The 27,972-nt window shown below is 45.3% G+C and overlaps 1 protein-coding gene across 2 annotated transcripts in view; it reads right to left on the reverse strand.

Annotated features, from left to right (window-relative positions):
- CACNA2D4 (calcium voltage-gated channel auxiliary subunit alpha2delta 4) overlaps positions 1-27,972 on the reverse strand; it is a 179,740-nt gene that overhangs the window by 106,462 nt on the left and 45,306 nt on the right. For both annotated transcript variants that reach the window (XR_009461800.1, XM_059726514.1), the window contains exons 11-17: positions 19,127-19,240; positions 17,487-17,565; positions 16,642-16,775; positions 10,811-10,888; positions 9,317-9,397; positions 7,620-7,694; positions 6,049-6,135 (exon numbers count right to left, since the gene is read on the reverse strand). Coding sequence is in view for 1 of the 2 variants with exons in the window: in XM_059726514.1 (XP_059582497.1) it covers positions 6,049-6,135; positions 7,620-7,694; positions 9,317-9,397; positions 10,811-10,888; positions 16,642-16,775; positions 17,487-17,565; positions 19,127-19,240 (648 nt within the window). In the remaining variant the exon portion in view is untranslated. The remainder of the gene's footprint in view (positions 1-6,048; positions 6,136-7,619; positions 7,695-9,316; positions 9,398-10,810; positions 10,889-16,641; positions 16,776-17,486; positions 17,566-19,126; positions 19,241-27,972) is intronic.

A 27,972-nucleotide genomic window follows, 5' to 3' on the forward strand; every position in this document is an offset into this window, starting at 1 on the left:
ATCTGTCTCCAGGGTTCACAGGCATGCATAGAAGCCCTACTTCTGGACTCCCTTTACATCTACGGTCTGGGCATCTCTTTAATGGTTCTCAGGGCCCAGCTAAAGTTCCTCAAGGCGACCATAAGCATCAAATACAGAGAACTCAGTTCCCCTCATTTTCACAGTGCCTGATTCAGGATAACATTCCACTCCTGGCATCTGTTTAGAAATGGTCAAAGCTTGGTGCCCTGCATTGCCTAATCACTGCCAACTTCTCCTACAAATAATAAGAATTTCAGTAGCTACAGTCTTGAAGCATCAGGATCCCTCTAAGGCCTTGTCCACTTTATATCAGAATAATTTTAGGTTCCAGCTGAAGCGCACTGGCATTTGTGCCAGCAGTGCCTGTCCAAGAGGTGAAGCAAAGTTTGCCAGGTTTCTGAACACCTCCTCTAGCTCAATATGACAGAACTGTCTTTACATCACAAGCAAGGGACACCTTTTGCACTGGGCAGATCAGGTTGTACACCCTCCATTGCTAGAAATAGGCAGCAACTTATTTTCAATGCCTCTTTAAGTGTTTTGGCTCCATGCAGATCCTCTGCTTACTTAAGGGTTTTCAAGTCAGTACAAGACAGCTGACCTGCCCTGTGTTCGTTTCAGCAGCTGAAATGATGTCTCCTGTTTGTAGGCTTGTCAGTTCCTTCTTCAGTGGCTCTAGCTGAACTGACAATATCTTGCTTTTTACTGGTCTCTTGGGCTGCATGAGTGGGTGTCCATTTAACTTCAGCTTGCTGTTGACTTACATGTCTTCTTGAAATACGTCTTTGGAATACTACAAGAGGGATGTGCCTCTTCTCTGACCTCTCTCATGGAGTACTACATAGTTGCTTGTGCTCAAATTCATAGGGTGCACTGCCCTGCTGCCCAATGTGTTAACTGCTATAGACTTTAAGTGCTATTGTCTATGGCATCATGAGTTTCTTATTGACAGCTTACACTTTCCCTGCAGGCATCAGAATGGTTGTGTTACTACACACTGGAGGCTCGTGACTGAGCCTTAGCAATATAATATTGCTGCCTATCAGTGTTCCTGAGATTAAGCTGCAGCTAGCATTGAATCTGTCACTGATCTTATAGCAGGGGTGAGCAAAATCTGGCCCGCGGGCCAGATCCAGCCTGCCAAGCATGTCCCTCCGGCCCACGGAGCCCCTTCAAAACCCACATAATGGCGGCTGCCTCTCTAAAAGCCTCCAGCAGTGCCAGCCGCCGGCTGTAGCACCTCAGGCTGTTTCCTTGGGTTCTGGTTGCGAGGCAGCCAATGCTGACCTCAGCCCGACCCAGCTGGCCTCACTCCACCCCTGGCTCAGGACACGTTTGCAGCTTGAGAGGGGCCACGGGGGGGCTGGGCCAGAACCTGTGGTGCCGTTGAGGGGAAACAGTGTCTGGGCTGGGTTCTGCTTTGCTGCACAGGACTGGAAAGGGCCCTGGCCTGCAGGTAAGCCCAGGAAAGGGGCTGCTGGACAGGCTTTCTCTGTGCTGTGCCACTCAGGCCATGCAGGGTCGGGCTGGGCCAGCACTGGGGAGGTGAAGCAGCAGCTGGGCCACAGCTCCGGCCCAGTCAGCACCAGTGGGGAAAGGTGGTGGTGGAGCCATGTGCTGCTCGGGACAGGATGAACCCAGCAGGGGCTCAGCTGCATTTTCCCCCCACATGAGCTGGTCAGTCCTGAGCAGCATATGGCTCCACCACCACTTCTGCTGGCTGGTACAGACCCGGCTGAGCTCGCCTTGTCCCCAGCAGCACCTGGGAAGCTGGCTTCGGCCGCATGCTGCTCCGGATGGGACGGATGCAGCTGAAGTCGGCTCTTTGCATGCTGCTGGGGATGAGAGGAGTCTGGCCAGGTCTGCACTGGCCAGCAGAAGCAGTGGCAGAGCCATGTGCTGCTCAGGACTGACCAGTGCAGGCAGGAGGAAAGTGCAGCTGAGCCCCTGCCGCTCCAGCTGGGCTCGTTCTGTCTTGAGTGGCATACGGCTCCGCCGCTGCTTCTGCTGGCTGGTGCAGACCCGGCCAGGTTCCTCCCATCCCCAGAAGCACGTGAGAAGCCAACTTCAGCCACATGCTTCTGGGGACAGGAGGAGCCCAGCTGAGTCTGCACCAGCCAGGAAAGGCAGCATGCAGCTGAATTCGCCTCCTCACGTGCTGCTGGGGACAGGAGGAGCCTCACTGGGTAAGCACCAGCCAGCAGAAGCAGTGGCGGAGCTGTGTGCCGCTCGGAACTGACTGGTGCAGGCAGGGGGAAGATACAGCTGAGCCCCTGCTGCTTCGACTGGGCTTGTCCCATCCCAAGTGGCACATGTTTCCACCGCCACCTTTCCTGGCTGATGCAGACCCGGCCAGGCTCCTCCTGTCCCCAGCAGCACGTGAGGAGCCGACTTCAGCTGCATGCTGCCTTTCCTGGCCAGTGCAGACCCAGCCGGGACTGTTCCATCTGGAGCAGCATGTGGCTGAAGCCAACCTACCAGGTGCTACTGGGGATGGGGCAAGCCTGACTGGGTTGGCACTGACCAGCAGAAGCAGAGCCTCCTCCTTTTGGGACCAGCTGGCACAGGTAGGGAGAAAGTTCTGGGGGAGGTCTGATGCCCCTGAAACCCCACTGCTGGGGCAGGATGTTAGAGGGGTGTAACAGGGGGCCTTCTTGGGGCTGATTTCCCAGCGGCCTGCCCACCTGTTTCTGGGCTAACCACCTGTCTTCTTGCCTGCCATGCTTTGTTGTTAATTGTTTAATTGATGTTAATCAAGTGGGAGGCTGCCCATTTGTTGCCCCGATGCCAGGGGGTGCTATCTGCAGCTCCGTTCCTCCCCTACACCACAGCCCAAGCTTCGCAGATGGCATCCAGATGTTATCAATATCACTGGCCCCACACTGGGCCCCATAATCCTACTAGCTGAACCCCACTTAGATCCCTCCATTCATGTGGCCTATTCTGCCTTCATTCCCAGCTGCATATCTCCCTGAGCTGCTCCCCCTTATGGGTGTGATACCCCCCCCCCCCCGGGACTTTTGGCTACTAGCCCTGGCCCACGTCCAGGCCAGTTGGAAACCCAGACCCTCAGCTCTTGGCCATTCCTCATGGTGGGCCCCCGGCCCTTTCACCCTTCCAGTCCTGGCCCCAGCATTGACCAGTCAGGGGATGTTCAGACAGGTTCTTCAGTCTGTGGCCTCATGCTCTCTTTGGGGTCCACCTTCCAGACCCTACAAGGGGATAACCCACCCGGTTGTGGGAGCTGGGGTTAAGGCACTCTGACCCACCTTCCACCGGGCTGGTAACTGGCCTGGCATTTCCTGGGGGCTCCTGCACCACTGAGAGCCCCACCAGGCCATCCATTCCCATCAGGGTGCAGTTTTAGGTCATACCCAGCAACAAAATGCCCTGTTTATATGGGCAGCCCTGAATCTAAAATGGCTGCCCTAATCATGCACCTGCCAGCTGCTGTCTTCTGGCCCTCAAAGTGGCAGGCACAAACAGTGCCCTACCACAAGGGGTAATAACGCCTTGCTACCTGGTAAGTTGTGCAAGGGGAGGGACTTCCAGTGGCAAAGGTCAGGGGTCAGGGATGGGGCTTCCGGTGGCACAGGTCAGGGGGCGGGACTTCCGGTCCCAAAATGGCAACCAGGGGGTGGGGCAACTGAAGGGGCGGGGCTACCCATGCGACCCTCGACAGCTCGCCAAAACTCATCAAGCAGCCCTCCGCCCAAAATAATTGCCTTCCCCTGTCTTATAGTACAGCTGCAAAAACAGACAGTTAGAAGGCTGATAGCCTTCTCTGGTAGATTTGCACTGAGGCCCAAACCCAAGTCTTTAGATGGGAAAGTAACATTTTTTTAAAGTCCCCAAAGCAGGTGAGACTCTCCCCTCCCATCCCCTCCATGCTCAGAGGCTCTCCCCCCACTTCCCCCGCTTTGAACCCTCCCCCCCAACTCCTCCTGTTGCTGCTGTTTTCTATGCTGTCTTGAGCTCAGGGGAAGCTTCAGAGCTTCTCCTTCCCCCTCCAGTCAGGTTCTGCAGGGGCTGGACTCAGTTGCAACAGTAGTAGCGGAAGCAGCAATGGGCAAAGGGTTTCCCCTCACTGCGCCTGCTCCTGGGGAGAGCAGGTAAGGTGGGAGAACCCATCCATCACCACTGCTTGAGCCCAGTCCATATGCAGCCCAGCTGGAGGAAATGACTCAGGAGCTTTCCCTGCCCCCAGGAGCAGCGGGGAAAGCACCAAGGGCAGGTGAGGGAGGGAGGGAAAGGGTGAGGAGGGGATGTGTCTTTGACCAGGGAGGAGAAGAGGGGCAGGATTCTTACCTGGTTTTCAGGATTTTAAAAAGTTCCCAAAGGCCCTCTCTGCCCAGACTTCCTGCACCAGTGGGACCAGTGGGTGGGGGGGCAGAGGCTCTAAGTGAGAGGTGCAGCTACCTTTGCAGCAAGGGTGGCTGCTCCCATACCCCCGCTTGCTAGATCCACCCCTGCAGACAGCTACACTCTGCCTGGGATACTCTTCCACCTGGGAAAATAAGGGCTACTTAAGGGCTCTAAAGGTGGAGTTAGATTTGGGCTTGAGTCACACTGAGTCATCTTTCTCTTACTGCAGGTCTCTTGTTTTTAGTAACTGTATGTGCTGTTACATTTTACTTTGTGGGGCATCTGCAGTGCTGGGACAAAGAGTAGCACTACCTCCCTTGCAGAAGTTGCCTGTAGGCTGAGCATTTTTCTTTCAGCCTTTTATATAACTTACCTCATTACATTCACTGGGCCATGAAGTCTGCCTGTTCAGGCAGTCTGTCTCAGTTCTACTTCCGGGACTCTTTTCTACTGAGTCTATGTATTTGTTCTACACGAGTGGCTCTCATTGTGTTGATCCCCTTCCTGGACAATTTGCTTACCATTGCCATTTGGCTGCATTTCTCAAGTGTTAAATCTGTTTTCCTCAACCATGTCTTCTGTTAGCTGGAATTATTTGTCCCATGAGAAAACCTGTCTCTTTAATGTCTCTATAGCTACAAAAGGATGCCTGTGTTTTCAGCTCCATAATGTGAAGTACTAATTCTCTATTTTGCTATTTGTTTTGGGTAAAATGATTCTACTGTCTCATGCTGTTTGGGGTCATAGGACTCAAACACTTCAACTGGCCATTATTTCTGGCTCACTTGCTCTTTATTTCCCTCAAAGAGACAGTAAAAAAAGCTTTGCATTCATGCTTTTATTTTTATCCCTCAGGGTCAGCTATTGCTTCCACTGTTTCCAGGCTTGTGCAAGGTTGTTTTTAATCTGGCAATCCAGCATCCTAGGAGTTTGATCTTCTCTGTGCTGTCTTTTTCCTCCCTGCCACAATTTTGAAGTGAAGGATGCTGAATACATGTGATGCGGCACCCCTCTCCACCCAGGAGCATGTGTAAATATCTCCCTTGTGATCTAACTTGACTTCACTAATGCAACTCAAGATGATACATCGTGGAGGTGTATTATCTTGTGCTGCATTTAAGTCGACTCTGCTCCACAGATGTGTGTATGCTCTGACAGTTATGTCAGCTTAACTGCCAGAAAGTTAATACATGTGTATACTTTCCTGGCTGTGTGATTGCTGCCACCATGTTCCAGGTACTGCACGATGGGCAAGAACATGAGAGGACTCCATGTTTCTAAAATTAGACTATTAAAGAGAGATATTCAAAGAATTGCTGTGGCTGCAGTGAGCACTCCAGCATGTGCACACAGACCAGCTTCCTGGGGTTCACCAAGTTCTTCCTTCCTGCAACATGTGCTCCTGCCTCCACATTCCATGCAGGGACCTAGGCCAGGCAGGATGACATGAAATAAGCAAAATCTTCAGACTAGAAAGAAGGAGACAAGCACTTTGGAACCAAGTGAGAAAAATTTGTGTAGATTCAGCCTTTCTTTGTAACGACCAGACAATAACAGAAGAAAACAGGAGCTCCTGTAACCTGCTACAGAAATTCCCCCTTTCACCCCAATACCTAGGAGAAAAGAGCTATGAACAGGCTCAAATCCATTTCACATACTTACTATTTCATCTTGGTCTTCCCACTCCACTTCAGAGAGATCCACACTATTGTAGTTTGGTTTAGGCTTCAACTTCTTCCCCTCTTTATACTGTGGTTTATAAAAAAGACAGAGCAAATGGTGAGCTAGCTTTTCAGGACAACCTTATAGTGAGTCAGCCAGTCAATATTTGATTTATCTAATGTGGAGGTCTTGCTTAATGTTGCCTGACTGACAGGAGGGATTCATCTTACCCCAATGACACTGTATTTCTTACATGTGGCCAGGGCCTAAAGATGTAAGGATTTCTTGTCAGGACATGCCACTGCGAGAGAAAAAAAAGCGTAGCAGGAGACTAGATGGGGTTGCTGATAAATGGTATAGGCTGGTTTAGGAGGATGTTCTCTCAGATCAGTGCATGGAAGAGAGTGCAGTACAGCTCCCTTGACACAGGAAAACAGATGTTGGCCACAACTGAAGAACAAACCCATTATAAAAACAATACTAGATCTGTTCTGGTGAAATTTAGGTGTTGTTTTCACTGATAAAAAAGGCATGCATTTACCACTGGGATAAGCTAACACATTAGAAACATGGGAGGCAAGGCCCTGTAATTTACTGTGAAATAAATTAGGAGAGGTCAGCCACAAGTTGGGAGGCAGAGTGCTGCCTTGGTGGAGACTCCACCAGTGCCTTGTCTCTACTCAGCATTGTAAAATGAGGTAACTATTGTATGCTTGCAAAACTCCTGCTTTTATGTCAGTGAAGACAAAGTCTCTATGTAGCACTCACACTTGCACACACAAACTTGTGTAGCACTCACACTTGCACGCTCATGCACACATAGATACACTACTCCCATTGCTGTTCACAGACAGACACTCTGGATGGAATTCATCCCTGTGTGCACAGGGACCAGCAAAGGGATGGAAGAGGGTTGGTTTGTGCCTACCCCTCAACCTGGAGCTTCAGGGCTAGCATAGATCCTAAACTGGGCCTGACTGGCCAATACCACTATGGGGTTTGGGGCAACTGAGGAACAGCTGTGAAGTGCAGGACAGCTCTGGCTATTTAGTCTTATACCTGAAATGCTGCCTCTTGTTTCTGAGACATACTAGGATACTCACTCTATCAATTATATTGGTAGGGCCCCAGACCTACCGCTAAAAGGCAGCCATTATTTGGGTGCTCTACCTTCTCAGTCTCTAAGTAAGACCATCTTAGTGTGTGTCACTTTTTGGGAAATCAGCAAACTTGTATCCAGCCCTGAAGTCACACATGGACTCTGATATAAATGAACACACAAATACAGAATATGTATGTGGATGTACACCTACACATATATGCACATGCATGTGTGCATGCACACACACACACACACACACACACACACACACACTGGACAGAAACACACAAGCACTTAGAGCATACTACCATTTACATGTCCATTAAAAGAGTTGCTCTGGCTCTCTGCCGATACATTTGAGTAATTCACACAAATAAGCCTGGTGGCAAGAAAGTGTGTACACAGCAGGAAGCCCCTGCAGTGACCCAGCAGCCCGAACGAAGATACCCACATTTCCTAAGTTACATACCAAAGGCCGGAGGTCTGGGTGTGAGAGGATGTAGCCATTGTTAGTGTTCATAAAGGCGTATCCATGGACACCCAGCTGTTAGAAAAAAAGTATTAGAAAAATTAACCTTATTCCTTCTCCGGGCACTACTCCCTAACAGGGGACCATTTTGTTCATTGTCCATCAACATTCAAAAGTCTTTCTTTAATGAGTCCAGCCATCAAGAAAAGGCCTCAATACCCAGCTACTGCATATCAGGTCATAAGCTGCCCTCTGTGTAGTGAGAAAAATTTGACTGAGCACTTGTGTGCAAAAACAGATAGACAGACCCCTATCAGGTAGCTGAGTTTTGTATGCATTTACAGTGAATGTTCATGAGAAGTAAGGCTTATCCCTAAAAAGCAGCTGACAATTGCCATTTCAGAGGATAGAAATAATTTTTCAAAGGTACATTTAGAATGTGAAATACTGCAAATACTACAATGGCAGCATCATACATACTGGAGAAGCTCTCCAAATATTTCATGGTGATTACAGTAGATACACAACCATTCATGCAAAACTGAGCATAGATTTCATAGCTCACCCTCTAAAAACTAAACTTTCTCCATCATGTCTGAGTCCTGGAAAAGCCAAACCCAGGAGAGGTCAGTCCTGCATTTTCAGGTTTGAATCCTGTTTAAGAAGTAACATAGGCTACTGACATCTGATATTCAAGAGAGAACCACAGGATGAAGCTTGCATACTAGCCAGATGTACCTTCCCTTCATGACAGCCCTAGGACTGGTAGGTATAGAATTGGGGGGAGAGGGGTTATTTTGTTTGCCTTGCCTGCATTATTCTTATCTGCTATTTATGTGTATCAATACATTTGCTTGTTATCAAATGGAGACGTCGTGGTTGGTCAGAGGGCTTGGGTTTGCCTGGAACAAGGTACCTGGGTCATAAATCCAGTGCCAACAATGATATGACAGCATTTCCCTATAAAATTTTACTACCATTCTTTTTTTTTTCTTTAAATGAGATTCACTGCCTTCCTCCTTCCAAAAGATTTACAAGTGAATGCAGAGCTGATGAAAAGTACACTTAACAGCCCCAGAGAATAAATTTCTCTATTGACATAAAGGATACAAGATAGTGACTGACAGTGCAAGCCTCCTCCACATGACCCTCCCAACAAATCTCAACCCAGACCTTAAGGAAGCACCTGTAAGCACAGTAGAATACTTTGGTCTTCATGGTCCATTTCATCCTTAGAATGCATCTGGAATCTACTGGCAGCATCAGTGGTGATACCAGCTGATTTGGTGGATTTTGTCTACTGGAAACTGGAAGGAAGCTATCCACTATTTTCAAATAGACCTCCAAAGGGTCATGTAAAGGTGACAACCCGAGTCATCATCATCACAGAAAGAGATTTAAGTTAGTGACCAAGGGGCAAAAATACTCCGTTGTTCAATTACTAGTCCCCTGACTCATTAAGTCCCTGTATTTCTAAGGCAGTCCATAGCCTTGTCATGGAAAATGATCACTGTGTACAAATCAGGTCTCTTGTTTTGTGTGTGTGTGACTACATACACATCTTGTTTTGTGTGTGTGTGACTACATACACATCTCTGTACAGTAAATGATTGATCATTGGATCATATACACAAGAGCAGTGATTGGTCATTTAGCTGTGAGTGATGGCAAATGCTATATATGGGCTTGAGTCTTACCTTGTATCGTGGGGCCAGTTTCAGTAGCTCCCTCAATGGAACATCAGAGCCTACTACTCCCAGGAGAATACCATGAGATCTCTTAGAAATAAAGGAGAAATTGTTATCAGAAGCAACACTCCACAAACTCTTAGACAGCTGTCAACTGCATCACCCTGTCAGGGTACAGCCAGGGCTTGAGTGGGATATTTTTGTTAAGAACTGCTCAGCTGATGGATCTAAAAAAATAGTCACCAGTGAGGAATTCCCATAGAACAGGATTAATGCTAATGGAGTTCTGAAGGAGTAGGTACCTGGTCCAACACTATTCAACAAGTACATCTATGACTTTCAAATAAACATAAAATGGTTGCTGACAAAATTTGCAGTTGGGGCATAGATGGGCAGAGAGGTAAATAATGGTGAGAGTTGAACAATCATGTAGGATTATCTTGGCCCTTTAGTAAACTGGGTCCAGTCAAACAAATCACATCTGAGTACAGCTGAATTCAAACAAATACATGTAGGAATAAGGAATGCAATCCAAACCTACAGAATGAGGGACTCTAAAGAAGGTTTAAAGGTTGCCTTAAAATAAATAATAAAAAATAATAAAAAAATCCAGGCATGAATAAATCAACATGAGCTCTTACTGCAGTGCTAGGGCAAAAAGAGTGAATGCTCTCTTTGGGCCTATAAACAGGGGAACAGTGAGATGGCTTTATCCTTTCTGTACAGCCTTGATGTAACTGGCACTAGAATCCTTCATACAGTTCTGGTATCTCTGTTTTTTGTTTCTTTGTTGTTGGTTTGTTTTTTACAGATGTTGGAAAGAAAGTTGAACAAAGCCACAGAAGCAGTTTCAGGCCTGGAGAAAGTGCCTTAGTGACAGACTTAAGAGCTCAGTCTGTCTAGTTTATCTCAAAGAAGACTGAGAGGTGACTTAATTATAGTGTATAAGTAGTTTCATAAGGAGAAATTACCAGCTACTCCAGGGCTCTTTAATCTTGTGCTGAAAAGTAGAACAGCCACCTAGGGCTGGAAGTTGAAGCAAGACAAGGAGCAAAGAAGCCACAGGTTTTTTTTTCAAGCTGTAAAGGCGCTTTACAATTAACTACTAAGGGAATTTGTGTGTTCTGCAGCTCTTGATGCCCTTCTAGAAGCTATATTGGGTCCAACAACTTATATTTGGCTAAAGTGGGCGAAGTAAGGTCTGTGAAATACAGGTCAGATTAGAATGGTTTCTCCTGGCCATAAAGTCTATGAATCTGGTGTTTGCCTAGGTATGAGGACAGTGCGGCTAAGAGGAGAAATGTCTTATTTAAGTGATATTTGGAAGAAGAAATATTCAGAGAGAAGGGCTGAGAAATCTGTTCAAGGCTGAGTACATGGCCACAAAAGCCCTTCTTGCCACTGTTTTGATTAGGCAGTGGCTTAAAAAAACTACAAAAAAGCATTATATCCTTTTAGCTGCACTGGCTTCAAGGAGAATCAAGGGACTGAAAATCCACTTACCGTTTCATTCTTTTTGCTGAAGACTGGCATGGCCACTGTTGTCATGAGCAACAGACTTTGAGCCTGAGATGCAAAGAGCTGCCACAAGAAAAAAAATTGGTGTGTTAGTGAGTGGAACAGTACAGCTGGCTCAAGGTCAGAAGCAACTGAGTTTCCGGGAACCCTCAAATGCTGAATACCATTATGCAGCAAAAAAACCTCTATATCCAAAAAAGGATCTTGGAAAGAATGCTTGCTGGTACACAGTGATGCTGCTGGGATGAAAGCCAAGGAAATTTGTCAAAGAAAGAGGCATTAAAAGGTCTAATTTAATGTTAATGAAGAGAAGAAATCTTTAGAAATGAGAATGCTTTATGTTTATCCACGCCAAGGGTATAGAAGCATACACAGAAACATACTTAAATACCAAAGCACACGTGCCAGAGTTATGAGAAACACAGATGTGTGTATACTCATGGATGCACAAACAAACAGCTTGCATAAATATAACCCAATGACACATGCAGGAATGAGAAACATCAAAGGCACATGTTCAAAGGGGGCAAATGACAAAGAGTATACAAAACACACCTATCGTGTACATAAAGACTGCATAAGAAACTAGAAAGACAGGAGCAAAAACATGAATATACAAAAACATTCTTAGCTACACCCATAAGCTTGTACACAGGACACAGCATAAAAATACATGCAGTGTGCTGGCAAAGGGCTGTCAATACTTCGTGAGGTATGCATTCTAGAAAAGCACAAATTGCAGAATGAATGGTAGCATAACTGAAGGGGGGGGGAGGGAAATCAAGGTAGCAGCCCCAGGGACTGCTTCTGTTTGGGTTAGGGGGTACAAAAATAGCCACTGCTACAGCAGAGGTGGAGTGACCAGACCACTGCAGTCAGCATAGTGGCAGCCTGCGCTGCCCTGGGAGTTTGTGACCATCCTGGAGAGAGCTGTCCTGCTATGCCTCTGACGATAAACACATGCAACACACAAGACACATGCAGAAGAGACTCACAGACATACCCAACTCTAAAACGAGACTCTCCTTTCTTAATATATGAAGTGGCTCCTTTGCATTTTCCATGTGGACAGGTAAGCAGTTCACCTTTAGCTGCATCACAAATTCTTGCTGTGCATGCTGGGATGCAAAAAGGAGCCAGCCAATCTAGATGGTAATGTGAGGAAAAGTCAAGCCTGCATTACTGGGCTGGACATGTCCTGCTACCATACCAGTTTCTGTGTGGATATCTCCCATTCATAGCAGTATCAGGACTGACACAGAGAATGGGTACTTTGTGCCCAGACAGTGTACATATATAAAAATACAACCAATGAACTAAGCTAAGGTACAGCACAGATCTCTCATACCTATTCTTAAGCCACAACACAGCTCCCAGTACATCCAGTCTTATCCATTTCCCTTGACAGGTATGCTATAATGCTCCCTCAATGTTGGAAACTCCTCCTATCCCTGGATGTACAGTACAGCAGGGACAACACCAATTAGAACAGAAAACACACTGATGGGCACAAGGGGTATGGTACGCTCACAGAACACGAGATAAATGATTACCTCCTCAGTTTGTGGCAGCTGGCAAGAGACATGGATGGATAAATGAATAAATACATTAATGAATAAAAAGCATGACAGGAAGCAAGACAGGACGTGAAATGCAAGCCAGAAAAGAGGGGTAGACAAGAACATCAGTGGGCAAAACACCCTTTCTGGGTGATTATGATGGCTTCTCCTGACAATGTGTTTTCCAGGAGGAGCAAACCATGGATCACCTCCTAAGATGCCCTGTAGCACCACAATGAACCCCACAAGATCTGGCAACACCAACACCAGAAGCAGTGGCCTGTGTAGAATATTGGGAACAGACCATATAGAATGGTTGGACTGAAGACATGATGATGAAGAAGAAGACACTCTCTGGGCTTTTGACACCACATACAAGAACCAGGTATCATAAAACTTGCTGTGTGGCAAGGTAGTACTATTGTTGTTTTTTTCTCAGTGCTCTCCGTTACTGTCTCATTAATGACTTGTGTACATAGTATGCTCAGCTGAATGCACTTATTGTTCTGCCTTCAGAGAACAGGTGAATTACTTTGGACATGGCAAAGTTCCAAAAAAATACCTCCATGTTCCACCATGGCACAGAACTAAGGACCAGCCTTTCCAGGGTTTAATCAGCAGTCTCCCAAGCATGCATCAATGCAAAGACTATGTGCTTCAACACTTTTAGAAGAGTCTTGTTGAGTTTAACAACAGTATGATGCCCTGGTTATAGAATTTGTCAGCTAGCCGACAGACTTCCAGAGAACTCTCTGTTATACCCCGCAGGCTGGCCCTAGACATTCTATGCAAAGGAGATCTTTCTATTTTAAATTCTGTAGGCTTCTGGAGTAAACCCTGTAAAATCCTACTAGTTTCATCCCTACTGAATGACTGCTTCTTTTGTTACTAACCTAACTCCATATATGCTTTATACATTTCAGACAACTGGTTTCTATGGGGACCCAACCCATTACAGGACACCTACCTACCTACCCATAACAAGCATCATACTATTACATAGGTCCTATTAGAAAAATCTGTATTCTGAAAAATTGTTAGTAAGCTCTTTTGGTAGGAAAAATGCCAAATACACCCTAAGGTAGTGGAGGAGCTAATCAACAGGGCATAATTATTGTTTAATTATTTCATAACTGGCAATTTCTTTATTAGGGTCTTTCACCTGGATATTCCATATTGTGATTACTATATATTCTTGCATACAACATGCCCCAGAATAAGATACGCACCTTACTTCTGAAAGGTAGAATGAAGAAAAATAAATATTTCCTTGTAGTAAGTAACTGAGTAGTAGCAGCTAGGGAGCCAAGCCTGCTCATTGTTCTGCTCCTTGTTGAATATGTACAGACTTCAATTTTACTTTTGTTTGGTAAGCTGCAGAAACATCTCTTGCTGTGTTTCTTGCATGTAATACATACTCTAATCTCTAGAAGCTGATTTTTAGAAAAAAATGTGTGTACTATATGCTAGAAAATATGTTATTTACCTTCTTTTCCCATTGAATTGAGATGGGAATAAAACCAGCATTGCTACAGTGAACACAGGTTAGTGGACCGAGGGGCTAAACACGGTATCATCCTCCTTCCCTTTATAAAACAACCCTGCTCTACTCAGTTCTGGCCCTGTCAATCATGCTCCTAGTCATAGTCTGAACCCTCTCAAACTTTCCCACCTTCCTACACTTTCTTTATGAGGTCTTCCAGGTATCAAAGCATATCCTGTGATCTGGCTCCTTTCCTAAGGATTGGCAATCTTTTAGCAACAGCTGGGCAAATTACTGCAGTTTGATTAAAAAACAGTTTGTTTTTTGTGACCCAGCCACTGTTCCCCCACCTCCAAATGTTGCTGGTTCCCCTTGGTGCCAAAGTGCTACCAGTGCCTTGGCTTTGCAGGCTGGAAGAAGTTTCTTGGTAGATCAGATCTGGCCCATGGGCTGTTAAATTGCCAATCCCTGCTGCAGGGGCTTCCATTTCTTCTTAGCAACTCTTTTCCACATAAAGTGGTCAAGTTCCCCAGATGCCTTGATGTGGAAGGAGGTGCTGTTACAACACCTGGGAAGACATTTTTAGATGGAACATCTTTTTGTCAAAAATGCTCATTCACCAGTACTGGCACTCAAGAATCTTCCAACAAAACGCAGACAAGTTCCAACTGCAACATATTACCAGGTCTCTGTTGGAAACCTGTCTGTTTTTTTCTGTCAGGCCTGCCACCCATCATGTGGGGTACCCCAACATCAGGGACCCTATAATGTCCAGCCTGTTTCCTATGGTATTGGAAGTCTGGCAAACCTGGAGATCCAAATAACCAGAGATTTAGTTCCCATGATTTAGGCTGCTGGATCTGTCCAAGGATGCCTGGAAGCCTTGCCTACAACCTCTCTGGGGAGGACTGCTCCCAAGTATGACCTGCCCACCTGGTCCCATTTGCATGTGCCAGCCCCAGCAACATGGCAGTGAAGTTGCTTCAGGGGTGTCTCCCATGGCCACTTTTGAGCACATATGAGAAAGTGGTTGAAGGCTGTTGTGGAAGAATGCCTACAGAATGGCTTCATTTCTAGGTTTGGTATGTGCAAGTAGGAGCTCATGGGAGCAACTTTTACCAGGCATGCCAGTGATGCAGCATAGATGAACCATCAGGCTCCCAGATGCCAGGGCTTTCAGGTTTCCTATTGTGCAGCTGGAAGCCTGAAAGCTTGGGGGCCCTTCCAGCACTTCTAGACTTCTAGTCCTGCGGCAGAAAGCCTAAAATTGCTAGAAGCCATGATCATGAGACTCTCAGGTAGGATTCTGTTGGAGCTTGGACTCTCAGGTAGGATTTTTTTTGAAAATGTCTAAAACTGAAGATTGCAATATCCCCTGCTCCCTGAATTTCCTTTATGAAAAAGAACAGCATTGTTTCAAAGCTTCAGATTTTTCTGGAAATGGGTAATTCCAACTTTTGATCAGCTCTAGGTCACTTCTATGCCATAGACTATTAGGTGGAATATGTTTATAGATTAGGGGAATACCAAACCCACAGATGCTGAAATCACCAGAGGCACAGTTAAGATGCCTTTCCTTCCAGAAACAGAAAATGGACTGAGGCAATTAATGGATTTATTTTAGGAAGGGCAATAGAAGGGTCCTTACATAATATCCCACTCCTCTTTCCTGATCTAGACTTTCTCTTGCTTTCACAGGCACTGTGTTGTGGCACTTTTATGTTCAGAATATCTCCAGTTTTCTCCCACCATAGGCCAGAGACAAAAGGAGAAACTAGATAAAAAATGCAGTAAGTCAACAAAGAGCCAACATGTGGCCTACAGTTGCACAGTGACGAAGTCACTGGAAATCACAGATCTATGCACAGTCTGGGCACATCTCACACATCGGCCCTCCAAGTGACTACAAGGTATTCCTTTATCCCAAAGGTTGTGCCTATTGTGACTGTAATCACCCTACATTTTGCCAACCCAGAGAACAAAGGAATAAGACAAACACCTAGAACAAGATGTCTCCTGGTTTGTGATGGAGAGCAGGCTGCTGACCACAAGGCTGGAGGAAGAGAGTCTCAATGACCCATATCCTGAGCTACAATTAATCTCTTTCTTGTGAATAATTTTTTATGAAGTATCCTCTCTGCATGGAAATACTACTTAAATCATACCACACTTGTGTAATTAACTTTAGGCTCCTGGATCACTGCATAAGCTCAAGGGAACTCAAAGCTGCACAGAAGATTCAGTTTCAGGATCAAGGGGAAAGAAACACTGTCTAAATGGTGCTGGAGCATAATAACGTCTTTATAGACTTGCAGGTCTAGAGCAGTGGTTCTCAACCTTTTTCACACTGGGACCCATTAGCTTTACTATCAGCTTGCCATGACCCACACCCTTTCAGTCCCTGACCCATACAGTCTCTCTCTCTCTCTCCCTCCCTCCCCTCCTTATGCTCCTGTTCTATCTGGTCCCCTACCTCCTTCTCTCCCTCCCTCTCCCCGTCTCGTGTTGCTTTACATTGCTCTGCTGCAGTTCTTGCCATGCCCCCCCACACTGTTTGCCAGCTCAATGAAGCCTTGCAGCATTTCCCTCAGATGTCCCCAAGACTTTTTAAAATCTTCTTGTGACCCACATTTGGGTTGAGACACACAGGCTGAGAAACGCTGTTCTAGACGGCTTCTCCATGTGTTCCAGGTAAAACATGCCTGCTCTCCAACCTTTCCTTTGCACAGGCCCTCCCATCAAATGACTAAAAGCTTTTTCCTCAATGTTCTTACCACGCTGTCCATATAGGCTTCAGTCCAAATAATGTCATGATCGTGGTTGATGACCATTGGACGACTAAGCACATGCAGATACTCCATCACATTCTCTTGAACGTCTGCCAGGGTGGAGATCTGAGTGTAGTAGCCTTAACGAAAGAACAGAAGTGCATCACTCTCCCAAGGCCTTTTCCTGGATTATTCATGAATGTTCATTTGTATTCAACAGGCAAAATATCAAGTCAAAACTACTTGCAACCCTTTTGTGTGCAAGTTAGAGCTCAAATTTAGCAACTGGGAATACTCATAAAATGGGGGAATTTTGAGCTTAAGTGCCTGCCTGGTTAACAAAAGCAACTGTCAAATTTCATAACTAATCAGGAATAGGGCAAGTTCCAATCACAAATATTATAATTGAACCTCTGTATTCAACCAACCTTTGTTGATAAGTGAAATAAATCATCCAATTAAGAACGAAATCAACTTCTGACTCAGGATGAAATCTATAAAAGTTCATTTACCTAATATCTAAAATTCACAAACGATCTACAGACCAAGAAGTATTTGCTGAAGATCATTAGGTAAAAAAGAAAAGAAAAGAAGAATCCCCCCAAAAACCTAACCCTCTAGAAAAAGAAACCCCACATCTAAGCAACTTGTAAGTTGGTTCAATACCAAGGGGCTAAGGCAGTGTAACACCAATACTACTACTTGCAATTCCTATATTTTCCTTGGATGTCCTCAGCCAAATGCTAAACAGGCTCAAACTGCATTGCATGAGCTCTAAAGGGTCTGCAGTCCAAGAACATACAGCTGCAGTCTGTGGGGGAAGTGTATAGTGATTTTTCATAGTACAGCACCTTTGTTGTTGCAAGCTATCCATTTCACGTTTTCTGCAAAAGTGACTTCCCTTCCAATGAGGTAAGTGAAAACCCGGACCTGTGCAACAAGAATGCAAATGTAAGGATTATGGGGAACTCTCACTTATTTGCAGGAGTGCTAAGTCAGTGCAAAATGATTGCAACATGCTGACAGTAGCACATCTCTGCAATGATGTACAGTGTGCTTGAATAAGTTCTAGAACATATTGCTCCGGAGTTTATTCAAACCAGGTGTGTGCCTACACATGCACCCAGGATTGCAGCACATGGAGCTAAAGCAGAGCCCTAGGGATCAGCCTGCCAGCTTGGGCCTGCTCCCTCCTGGCTCAATGTGCTGTTGAGGCTGGGGCATGAGGGTGTTTCAGTGTGGGGCTAGCCAGCAGGCAGTCCCCGCAATGAAGCACCCTCGTGCAACTATAGACATGACGAAGCTCTGCTAACTAGCATGCATCAGAGCAGACTCAATTAAATACCAGTCAGAGCAGATTCAATTAAATATAAGTACTATTCTGCTGCAGAGTAAATTTGCTTAGTCCAGACTAATAGGGGCGCACATGTAGATGTGAGACATTTACTGAGCAGCTAATTAATCAACTGTGCAGTAGACATCTTGTGCAGATGTGCCCAGGATAGATGACTGGTAAAAGGTACAATGCAATGGAGTACCTGTCTCTTTGCTTTAAAACAGTTTTGTTTCATTGAGTCTTATATTTTATTCAGGAGAACTTCATCATCAATAATAATAAACTGGTCAACAAGTAGCTCTACATACAGGCCCAGGGGGCTGTACTTTGGAGACAAGACCTCCTAAATACTAAGTAGGTACAAATTGGATGTATTATTGAAGAAGCTCTGTGAGGAAGATCTGACAAGACAAGACAGACAGAAGTAAGTTCTGTACTGACAAGACAGAAGTAAGAATTCTGTTGGATTTTACAGTAGCAGCCTAGCCAGGCTCTTCCATACATGCACACAGATAGCTTTCTGACCCCTAGAAATGTTAAATTTCATGAACCATTTAAAGGGACACAGCCAGGTATTTATGTGTTTTGCAAAATATCTTCATCCCTATGACAAATAACAATCTTTAAAAAATCCAGTTTTCTTTTAGCATATTATGCTGTTTATTTCCTTTGTGTATTTCCCTAAATTTGGACAAGGGGAAAAAACCCAACCATATCAATTTGGTTTAGAATAAGTGATCCTGTTTTACTTCCAGGATCTCATACTCTCTCACAAAGCTGTGACATGTGACTTGCAAATATCATACAATAAATAATGCTCATTTTTTGTAAAAAAGAATGTTTCAAGTTTTATTTTTTTTAAATGACGAAAATGTTTATATTATCCTCAGCTTTTGAAAAAACTTTAAGAAGCCCTACATTAGGGTCAAGGTTGACCTGAGAGTGTTCCTTTTAAGACTGCAATACATTTAAAGTCATCCCAATGTTTTTTGTGCATCTGCTTTGTGTTGTTTTTACTGTAAGTGTTTATGGTAACTTGATGTGTGAAAATCCTCAGCCATCTCTTGCACACTGGCTGGTGCTATTCTATTAACTCTATTTTGTGTCTTTCACACCCTTCCTCCTCTGCCTTCTTTTATCACTGTTAAGACAAACCTTCCGATCAGGCCAGTTGTACTTTTCAAACACAGGTTCATAATCCTCGACTGCCCCATCTGTGATCAGCATGATGGCTTGGTTACACAGGCATCCTTGACCAGCCTCTCTGAACTACAGATAGAGAGGAACAGAAATATTAGTATTCTCAACATTGCCCTAGTTCTTATTGCTGTGTATGGGGTAAGAAGGAGGTGGGGATTCACATGGGTTAGTCAGGGGCAAGCAATTATTTTGGGCAGAGGGCCGTTTACTGAGTTTCGGCAAGCCATCGAGGGCTGCATGACAGGCAGCCCAGGGCAGATTAATATTAATTTTCTAATTTTTTTAGGGGCCCTGCGGGCCAGATAGAATGGCCTGGCAGGCCGCATCCGGCCACCGGGCCGCATTTTGCCCACCCCTGGGTTAGATGATAGGATGGTATTGGCCCATGTGGATGATCTCATCCCAGAGCAGATGGAAACTAAGCCATGGTAGGTTAGCCCTCAAAGGTTAAGAACATGCATGTTGGCAAGTACCATGGAGCAGCATCCCCCTTTTATCCCATAGGAAATTAATTGTAGGTCCATACCCTTTATTTATTATAGCCCAGGTTCTGAACTTCTTACTGAATTCTTACTCAGGTAAAATTCTAAGTAAGGACTACATCACGGTGCTAGGTACATTTTTATTTACATAGTGGGTGTGTCTACATGTGCAAATGCTGCTGGATGTAAACCCACCCTGGGCAGGCATCTACATGTACACCCATTTGGGAGCAGATTTGCTGCTCCTGGAAGTAGTCTGCTCTCACCCTCTCTGGCCTTCCACTGGCCCCCTGCAGCAGCCAGAGGGAGCAATATGCTCCCCTTGGGTGTTAAATCAGGTGCTGGTAGGGAGCACGGGAACAGGAATCACCTGTCTCCTGGCAGGGGCTGGGAGATAGCTCCCTGCCCAGTGGAGCTGCCCTCCTGCTGGGGTAGGCTCTGGTGGTAAAGCCCAGGTGAGACAATGTCCCCCTGCCCTGGCAGCAGGAAGCTCCTGGCCCCAGCTCCCCAACTGGGGGCAGGGGGCTGGGAAAAAGCTGCTGGGCTGAGATCTGCCCCTGACTGGGACAGTTCCCAGCCAGACTGGGCTGCATGGGGAAGTCTTCATGTGCAGCCCAGAGCTGGCAGAGGACTGCCCAAAACAGCTCCAGACTGCATGTGCAGACTTGCCCACACAGGCCAGGGTGGCTGGGAACTGTCTCAGTCTGGGGCAGGTCCCAGCTAGCTCCAGGCTGGGCAGGGAACTCTCCCCATGCAGAGAGCTCTTTGCCCCATTCCCAGAGCTCCCTGCTGCTGGGGCAGGGGTACATTGTCCCAGCCTGGGCTCTGGTGGAAGAGCCTGTCCTGGCAGCTGGCAGTTCCTGGGGGCAGGGAGCAATCTTCTGTCCTCTGCTACCCTGCCAACTGGGTCCTACTGTGCAGTAATTACTCAGCAATTAATTTGCTACTTGCATTTGCTACTTGCGCAGTAAGAGTCTGCATGGGGAGATGGTGTCACTTATTATGCAGTAATATGCTCTACTGCTCAGTAAAGTGTCTCATGTAAATGCACCTAGTGACTCTCATATGCTTGCCCAGGTTCCTTACAAATGTTAAAAGTAAAATAATAACAACAACAATAACAAGCACAGAGACAATAGGTCTAATTAGTAATTACTGTCTTACAGCTTTCATAGTAATGTACATTTATGTAAACGGAGCATAGAATGGATATACAATGCTATTATTTTATTTCACAGAAACATAAAATCATTGAATCATAGAAAATTAGGTTGGAAGGGGCTTCAGGAGATCATCTTGTCTAACCCCTGCTCAAAGCAGGACCGTGCCCAACTAGATCATCCCAGCCAAAGTTTGTTTAGCTGGATCTTAAAAACCTCCAAGGATGAAGATTCCACAGCCTCTCTGGGTAACCTGTTCCAGTGCTTTACTGCCCTCCTCAAGAGAGAGATGTTCTTAATATCTAACCAAAACTTTCCTTACTGCAACCTGATAGCCATTTGCATTTCCCTTATACAGGAGTGAGTGCAAGAGCAAAGAGCCAGCTTCAATATCTCAGGCTAAATTAACCACTTGTTCAAATAAAGAACAAACAAAAGAAGAACAAGTGAGCTAAGGTCAGAGTGGCAAATATTTTCTCAGACACAACATGCACCTTTCCTCCAAAAAACAGGTGCTGGAAATTGGAGTACATGTCATATGTAAGAAAAAAACTAAAAACAATTTCTGCCATTGTAGGTGAAACGGAAAATAAAAAAAATAAAAAGTGATCCACAGGAAGCAGAACAATGAGCCAGCTCAGCACCCTAGTGGCTTCTACTCAGTTACTTACTACAAGGAAAATAAGTTTTTATTCATTCTACTTTTAAAAGAAGGTGTAGGTTATATTTTGGGGTGTGTTATAGACAAGAAAATATGGTAGGTCAAGAATGAACCAAGTAGAAAGGCCATAGACTGAGCTAGGGCAGAAGATCTATTACCTGCCAGTAAGTGATATGTAATAGGGAACAGGATTACACTGAGACCTATTTGTTGAATGAGTATTGAATGTGTGTTTCCTAGGAGTAGGCCAAAATTGGTTTATCTAGCTGGCAAGATTAATTTGGTTAACTGGGATTTCTAAAAGGTGTATTTCCCCTCCCCATTAGACATTCAACATCAGGACAGGAAATGCAAACTGCTATTGTGCCTATTTAGTAAGGGCTGTGCAAAACAGCACCATTTCGTTTTGACTTCTGTTTTGCTGTTTCGATGGGACAGTGTTTCATTTTGAGTTTCATTTAGTTTCGAAGCACTGTCCTGTTTTGTTACATCAAAACTGTTTTGCTGTTTAAACGTTTCACCCATAGGCTATAATAGGGAAACACAAAACAGCCTGTAACTTTGTTATTTCTTGCCTGATTTGGATGAAACATGCAGGGATGGTAGCCCAATCTGAGGCCATGAATCCTGACAAGTTTTAAGGAGATAGATGCAAGGGTTTCTAGGAAACTGCACCTCAAAATCTTGAAAGCAAAACTTGTGTCACTTGTGTGTGTTAAGGCACAGTGGGATGACAACTGCAAGAATGGTAGCCCCTGCTGAGGCCATGAACCCTGCCAGCTTTCAAGGAGATAGGTGCAGGGGTTTCTGGGAAACTACACCGCAGGCTGCTGACAAGCAAAACTTGTGACATGTGTGACTGTGTGTGTGTGTGTGTGTTAAGGTGCAGTAGGGTAAAAACTACAGGGATGGTAGCCCCTGACGAGGCCATGAAGCCTGCCAAGTTTCAAGGAGATAGGTGCAGGGGTTTCTGGGAAACTGCACCTCAAACTGTGCAGAGCAAACTTGTGTCACTTGTAAGTGTGAAGGCACAGAGAAAGCTCAGTTCAAACAATGCTTTTGATTAAGGCTGTGCGAAGCTTCACTGGCTGTTTTGTTTCAATGCTGTTTTGACTCATTTCAAGCTCGGAACAGCAAAATCAAAATGAAATGAAAGGCTTCGAAACAGCCTGGAAACGAAAGGAGGCCAGTTGAAATGTTTCAAAAGTTTTGAAATGTTTTGAATTTCAAAGCAGCCAGCCAGGTGGTGGGAGGCAGGGGAGAGCCAGGGCTGTGCTCCAAGTGGCTTTGCAGTCCCATGTGGCTCAGCCTGGTGGGGAGCTCAGCCCTGGCTCTCCTCGCCTCCTGCCACCGGGCTGCACTCTGTGGGGCTGGCAGAGCAGATCAGAGTGCAGCACTAGCTCTGCCCGCCTCCTGCTGACGGGCTGTGCTCCGATTGGCTCTGCCAGCCCCATGGAGCTCAGCCTGATGGCAAAAGGCGGGCAGAGCCAGGGCTGCACTCTGCCTCCCACCACTGGGCTGAGTTCCATGGGGCTGTGAGCCGCTGGGAGCTGAGCCCAGTGGCAGAAGACACTTCCCCCCCAATGGGCTCAGTTCCCAGGGCTGTGAGCCTCTGGGAACTGAGCTCGGTGGTGGGAAGCGCCTCCCACTGCCAGTCTCCGTTCCCAACACTGGGTTCCAGGTGGCAGGAGCACCTCCTGTGATTCTGCAGGCATATCAGGGGCCTGCTCACACCCCCAGGATGGCTATGGGGGCTCTGCCGGACTCCTCCCAGGGGTGCGGGCCCCCAACCTGCCTGCCAGATCACAGGACACTGCTTTTGCTCCCCAGCTCCTGCTCGTCAGCAGCTTGAGGTGCAGTCTCCTAGAAACCCATGCACCTATCTCCTTGAAAACTGGCAAGGTTCATGGCCTCAGCAGGGGCTACCATGCCTGCAAGTTTCATCAGAATCAGGCAAGAAATGACAAAGTTATAGGCTGTTTTGTGCTTCCCCATGATAGCTTATGGGCAAAACTGTTTTGATGAAACAAAATGGAACAGTGGTTTCGAAACAAAATTAAATGAAACTCAAAACAAAACACTGTTCCGTCAAAACGGAAGTTGAAGCGGAACGGTGCTGTTTCACACAGCCCTATTTTTTTATGCTGTTTTTCTGTCCCTCCCCCTGAGCACTGGAATTGGAAGGGACCCCAGGGAAGGATCATAGTCACTGGCCAGCCAATATCACAGTCAATATCAGAGCAGTCCTTCCTCCCTCTCCGCCCCACCCTCTCCTTAGTTTCTCTTTAGCTGCAAGCAAGCCCAGCTTTAAAACTCGAAACGTTTCGAAAGTTTCAAAACATTTCAACTGCCCTCATTTCATTTCAAGGTTGTTTCGAAGCCTTTCATTTTGTTTTGATTTTGCTGCTTCTGAGTAGAAACGAGTTGAAACAGCGTCAAAACGAAACACCCAGTGAAATTTTGCACAGCCCTACTATTTACCTATTTGGGATTGGGGAGGGGCTGGAATAGGCAAGCAGGCCGAGAATGAAATCCTGAATGGACTGACCTGAAATACACTACTTTGCTGGCTAGGGTACAGCTATATAAATACCTTCCATAACAATAAACACAGAAAAATCCCTTTGTATCATCAAAGTACTAGCTCCACACACAACTTGAAAAACTGGCCCTGAGAGACTAAGAGTTTGCCTAGACTAGGAAAGAGGTCGAGCATAGCAGGCATATGCTCTCTAATCCCAACCAAATCACAACCCTAGAGATAAGGAACTGCTGGCAAGCCACTACTGACAAAAGAAGTTTAGAGAATGGGCACTACTGTCAATTACTAAAGTCTTGTCCACACACCGTTTTGTACCAAGTTAACCATCACTGTTTAAAAGCAGGTATAGATAAATCCCTTGTGTCAATGGAAGCATACTGGTGTAGCTTATTCTCATAAATCCAGGAGATAATTATGCTGATAATTATACCAGTACATCTATGTCTGTACTAGAGAAGTTGCATTGCTTTATCAAAACTGATTTCAAACCAATGGATTTAAGATGGTGCAAAAACTTGGCACAGACCAGTCTGTATGCGGTGGAACAAAAAGGAAATAAGTCTGGGATTTTAACTCTGCTCTGAGATCTCAGTCCAGGTGGTACAGAGAAGAGCTGAGGACCACAAGAGAGAAACCTAGAAACCAAACACAAGGTACAGCTAGAGAGAAGCAGTGCAGAGGTGACACTGAGACTGGAAGAAAGTTAGAGACATGTTGCCAAACATCCTTGGGACTTGCTAGTGGGGGTCCCAGAATTGGAAGGTCCATTGTAGGTGAAATCTTGGAATGGAGACCAGAGGTAATTCAGACAACTTCACTGACCTTGAGCAGAAATGGTCACTCCCTGAATTAGATTTAGATAATTATGTTCTTTATATACCATCAACAAAACCTTGAATTTTATCTGTGAACTTATCAGCAACTGGTGCAAATTCCAGAGGAGAAGCTTTACTTGTAGGTAAGAGTAAAAAAAAGTGACTACTTGTTCTGGGTTCTAGATCAACTTCAGCATGTAGCTCCTCTCCTTAGAACAAGGATCGTTGCAGTTATAAATATAATTAGAATAATGGAAGGGCTGACCTGTGAGGGAGGTTGAAGAAACTTGCACAGGTTAAAAATATGCAGGGAGGAAGATATGATAGGTATTAGAGACAAATGAGAAGCAACAGCATGAAACAGGGCACGCGTGGGAGACTAATTTAGAGGTGACTAAAGCTGCATTGCAAATACTAGTGGTTTTAAATTAAAGGGAAGTTTCAGGGGAGAGATGAGGGGGAAAAAGCTTCCTAACAGAGTAAAACCAACTGAGAGCACTATCAGCTATACAGAGTGCAAGGCACAAGGGAGAGTCCATGGCATAAACAGGTGCAGTGGTTTGAGCTCAGCTCCTACAATTTGATAGCAAAATGCTGTTAGCTAGCCACCTGGACAGCACAATTATGTTACCACCCCTATTATCATCAAAACCGCTGGTACCATCACTGTGCTAGCGGCACAGATTATCTTTACTATGCTCAGCATCTCCATTACTGCTCCAACTCTCATGGCACCATCACCAGAATTGTCATCACAATAATCATCCTTCAAAATATTACCTTCCTCAGGCTGAACATCACAGCAGTGGTGACATCACTACCATAAACCTCATTAGTACTGCTTCTATCACAACCTTCTGCTCCTGTGCTGCCACCACTGCCGTAATGGGCTAGTAACTTGCCCTAAGAGGTGGCTGGGCACGGTGCAGGATCAGGAGCTGAAGGTTCACTGCTGCTGGGGATTCACCTTGTTTTCACCTCCTTTTTTTTTGCTGCTGACAACAAACCCAAGGAAACAATACTCTTTCCTCAGTATGAATCCCTTAAAACCTCAAAAGAGAGGGAAAAACATGGGAGGAGTGAGGAGTTCTCAGACACTGGGACAATTCTCCCTCTCTCTCCCCTCTACCTGAACTTCCCTTTTTGCCATCTGCATCTCCTTCTCCCTTGGAGGAGATGCTACTCTTCAGGAGCTCCAACCAGCTTTTTCTCTCCCAAACCAGCCTAGCTCCCCTTATATCCCTTTGTATGTCATCACCCTGGACTTGTCCAGTCAGGGAGTGCCACACTGCAGTATCTCTACTAACCAATCAGCCTAAAGAATCCTCTGCTTCCCCTGGCCAATGAGGTTATAAGATTTTACATATTTTCCCCAAATACAGGTCCCACTTGCCATGTGCTGAGCACATTGGCCAGAACAACAGGGGGCATCTTGCCCATGTCAAAACACGCACACACCCAAAATACAGTATACAACCCAGTGTGTGTGTGTGTGGGGGGGGGAGGGTTACACATGAAACAAGTTGTTTCTGTTTCCCTACACAGTCCCATGCACACCACCTCTCTCCCTGCCCCCTGGCCTGAAAAGCCTTGCTTAAAAATAGGGAATCTGGGTGTCCAGGTGGCTGGAATTTGGCACCCTTTGGCTATGACAGAGAAGCATCAGCATCTGCATAAACAGGTGAGTTCTTATGAAGTGCCAAAGCACAGAAACCTATTAAGAAAAAGCTCAGGATGGTGGCTTAAACTGTCGCCATGCATCAAAAGCATCATGAAGTGATCCTTAGGTACAGATGGAGGTTAAAGATAAAGATGCTGAAAGCTACAACTGAGGGAGGAAAGAATAGTGAAAATATGCTAAGGATTACTGGATCTTTGTTTTTGCATCTTTGGTTAGATCACATTGTGACCAATCAGATAAATGAACTACAAAGAACATAATTTGCAGTTTGCAAAAAAGCCTTATGTGCTATTTATATAAAGAACTGAGAGGAATGTGGGTGAAATAGAGCTATTATACAATAAAGACAGAACACCAACTCTGTTTAAGTTGCACACATTTGATACTTCATCGAATGCCAATTTGGTGCCAGTTTTATCAGTTTTGACTGATTTGTACCTGACATGTATATCCCATACTCCACCATTTATGTCACTTCTGAATGTGACACAAAATCTGATTGACAGTTGAATGGCAAGGTGTTAAGAAGAGAGAGTTTTGAATGTGGTCTCATAGGAGCAGTGACTGACTTGAGCCTTTTTTGGGCAGTTATAAAAGGGCTCTCATGCCTTGATAACTGCTGAAAAAACAAAGAATACACCTTCTGTAATCAAGGAAACACCTTATTAATCCCTCTTTTATTTTATGTGCCTCCTGAAAATTGAGAACCCCTGTCAGACAAAGTGCACACTGCTTCATCTTAGGAAACTCATTACAGAAATATAAATACATTTACATAAGAAGGATTAATCATAGGCACAATATGCAGAACATGAGACTGAGTGGTGGCTAAGAAGGAATACCAGATCAACTCCATATCAATTAACAATGTGACACTGTCAGGAAAAATGTAACTTGATGTACTGAGTTGGTTTAGGAGAAGAAAGCTTATATAAAGCATGCAAGGTGATTATTCTGCTCTGCTTGGCCGTTGGTGAGCCTCAGCTATAGCCCTGCATCCAATTTAGAGCTCTGTGTTTTGCAGAAGCTAGTCAGACTGGAGACAGTTCAGGACAGAGCAAGGGACAGAATGAAAGACTTGGAAAAATAAGGCCTGAAGAAAAGACCGCAAGACCTGGGGAAAGCAAGTTTGAAGAAAACAGGAGACTGAGGGGAGATGGCATACATGTTCATACACACACAGGTAAGCAAAACATGCATAGCAATTTGTAGGACTTCAAAGCAGTTTATCCACGGTAAGAAACTAAGCCTCTCACCAAGTCCAAGGCAAATATATATTAATATACCCACTTTCCACACTTTTTCCATAGATCAGTTATTCTAAGTCAGCAAAAAATAATGGCCAAATTTTCAAAAGTAATTTAGTTATGAAGATTAAAATCGATTTCACCACAGAAAACATAAAGCTATACACTTCTTCTAGCTAAGGGACCACTAGCTAGCTACCACATTCCTTCAAT

The sequence above is a fragment of the Alligator mississippiensis genome, chromosome 4 (genome assembly GCF_030867095.1).
Source record: "Alligator mississippiensis isolate rAllMis1 chromosome 4, rAllMis1, whole genome shotgun sequence".
Taxonomy (NCBI): Eukaryota; Metazoa; Chordata; order Crocodylia; family Alligatoridae; genus Alligator; species Alligator mississippiensis.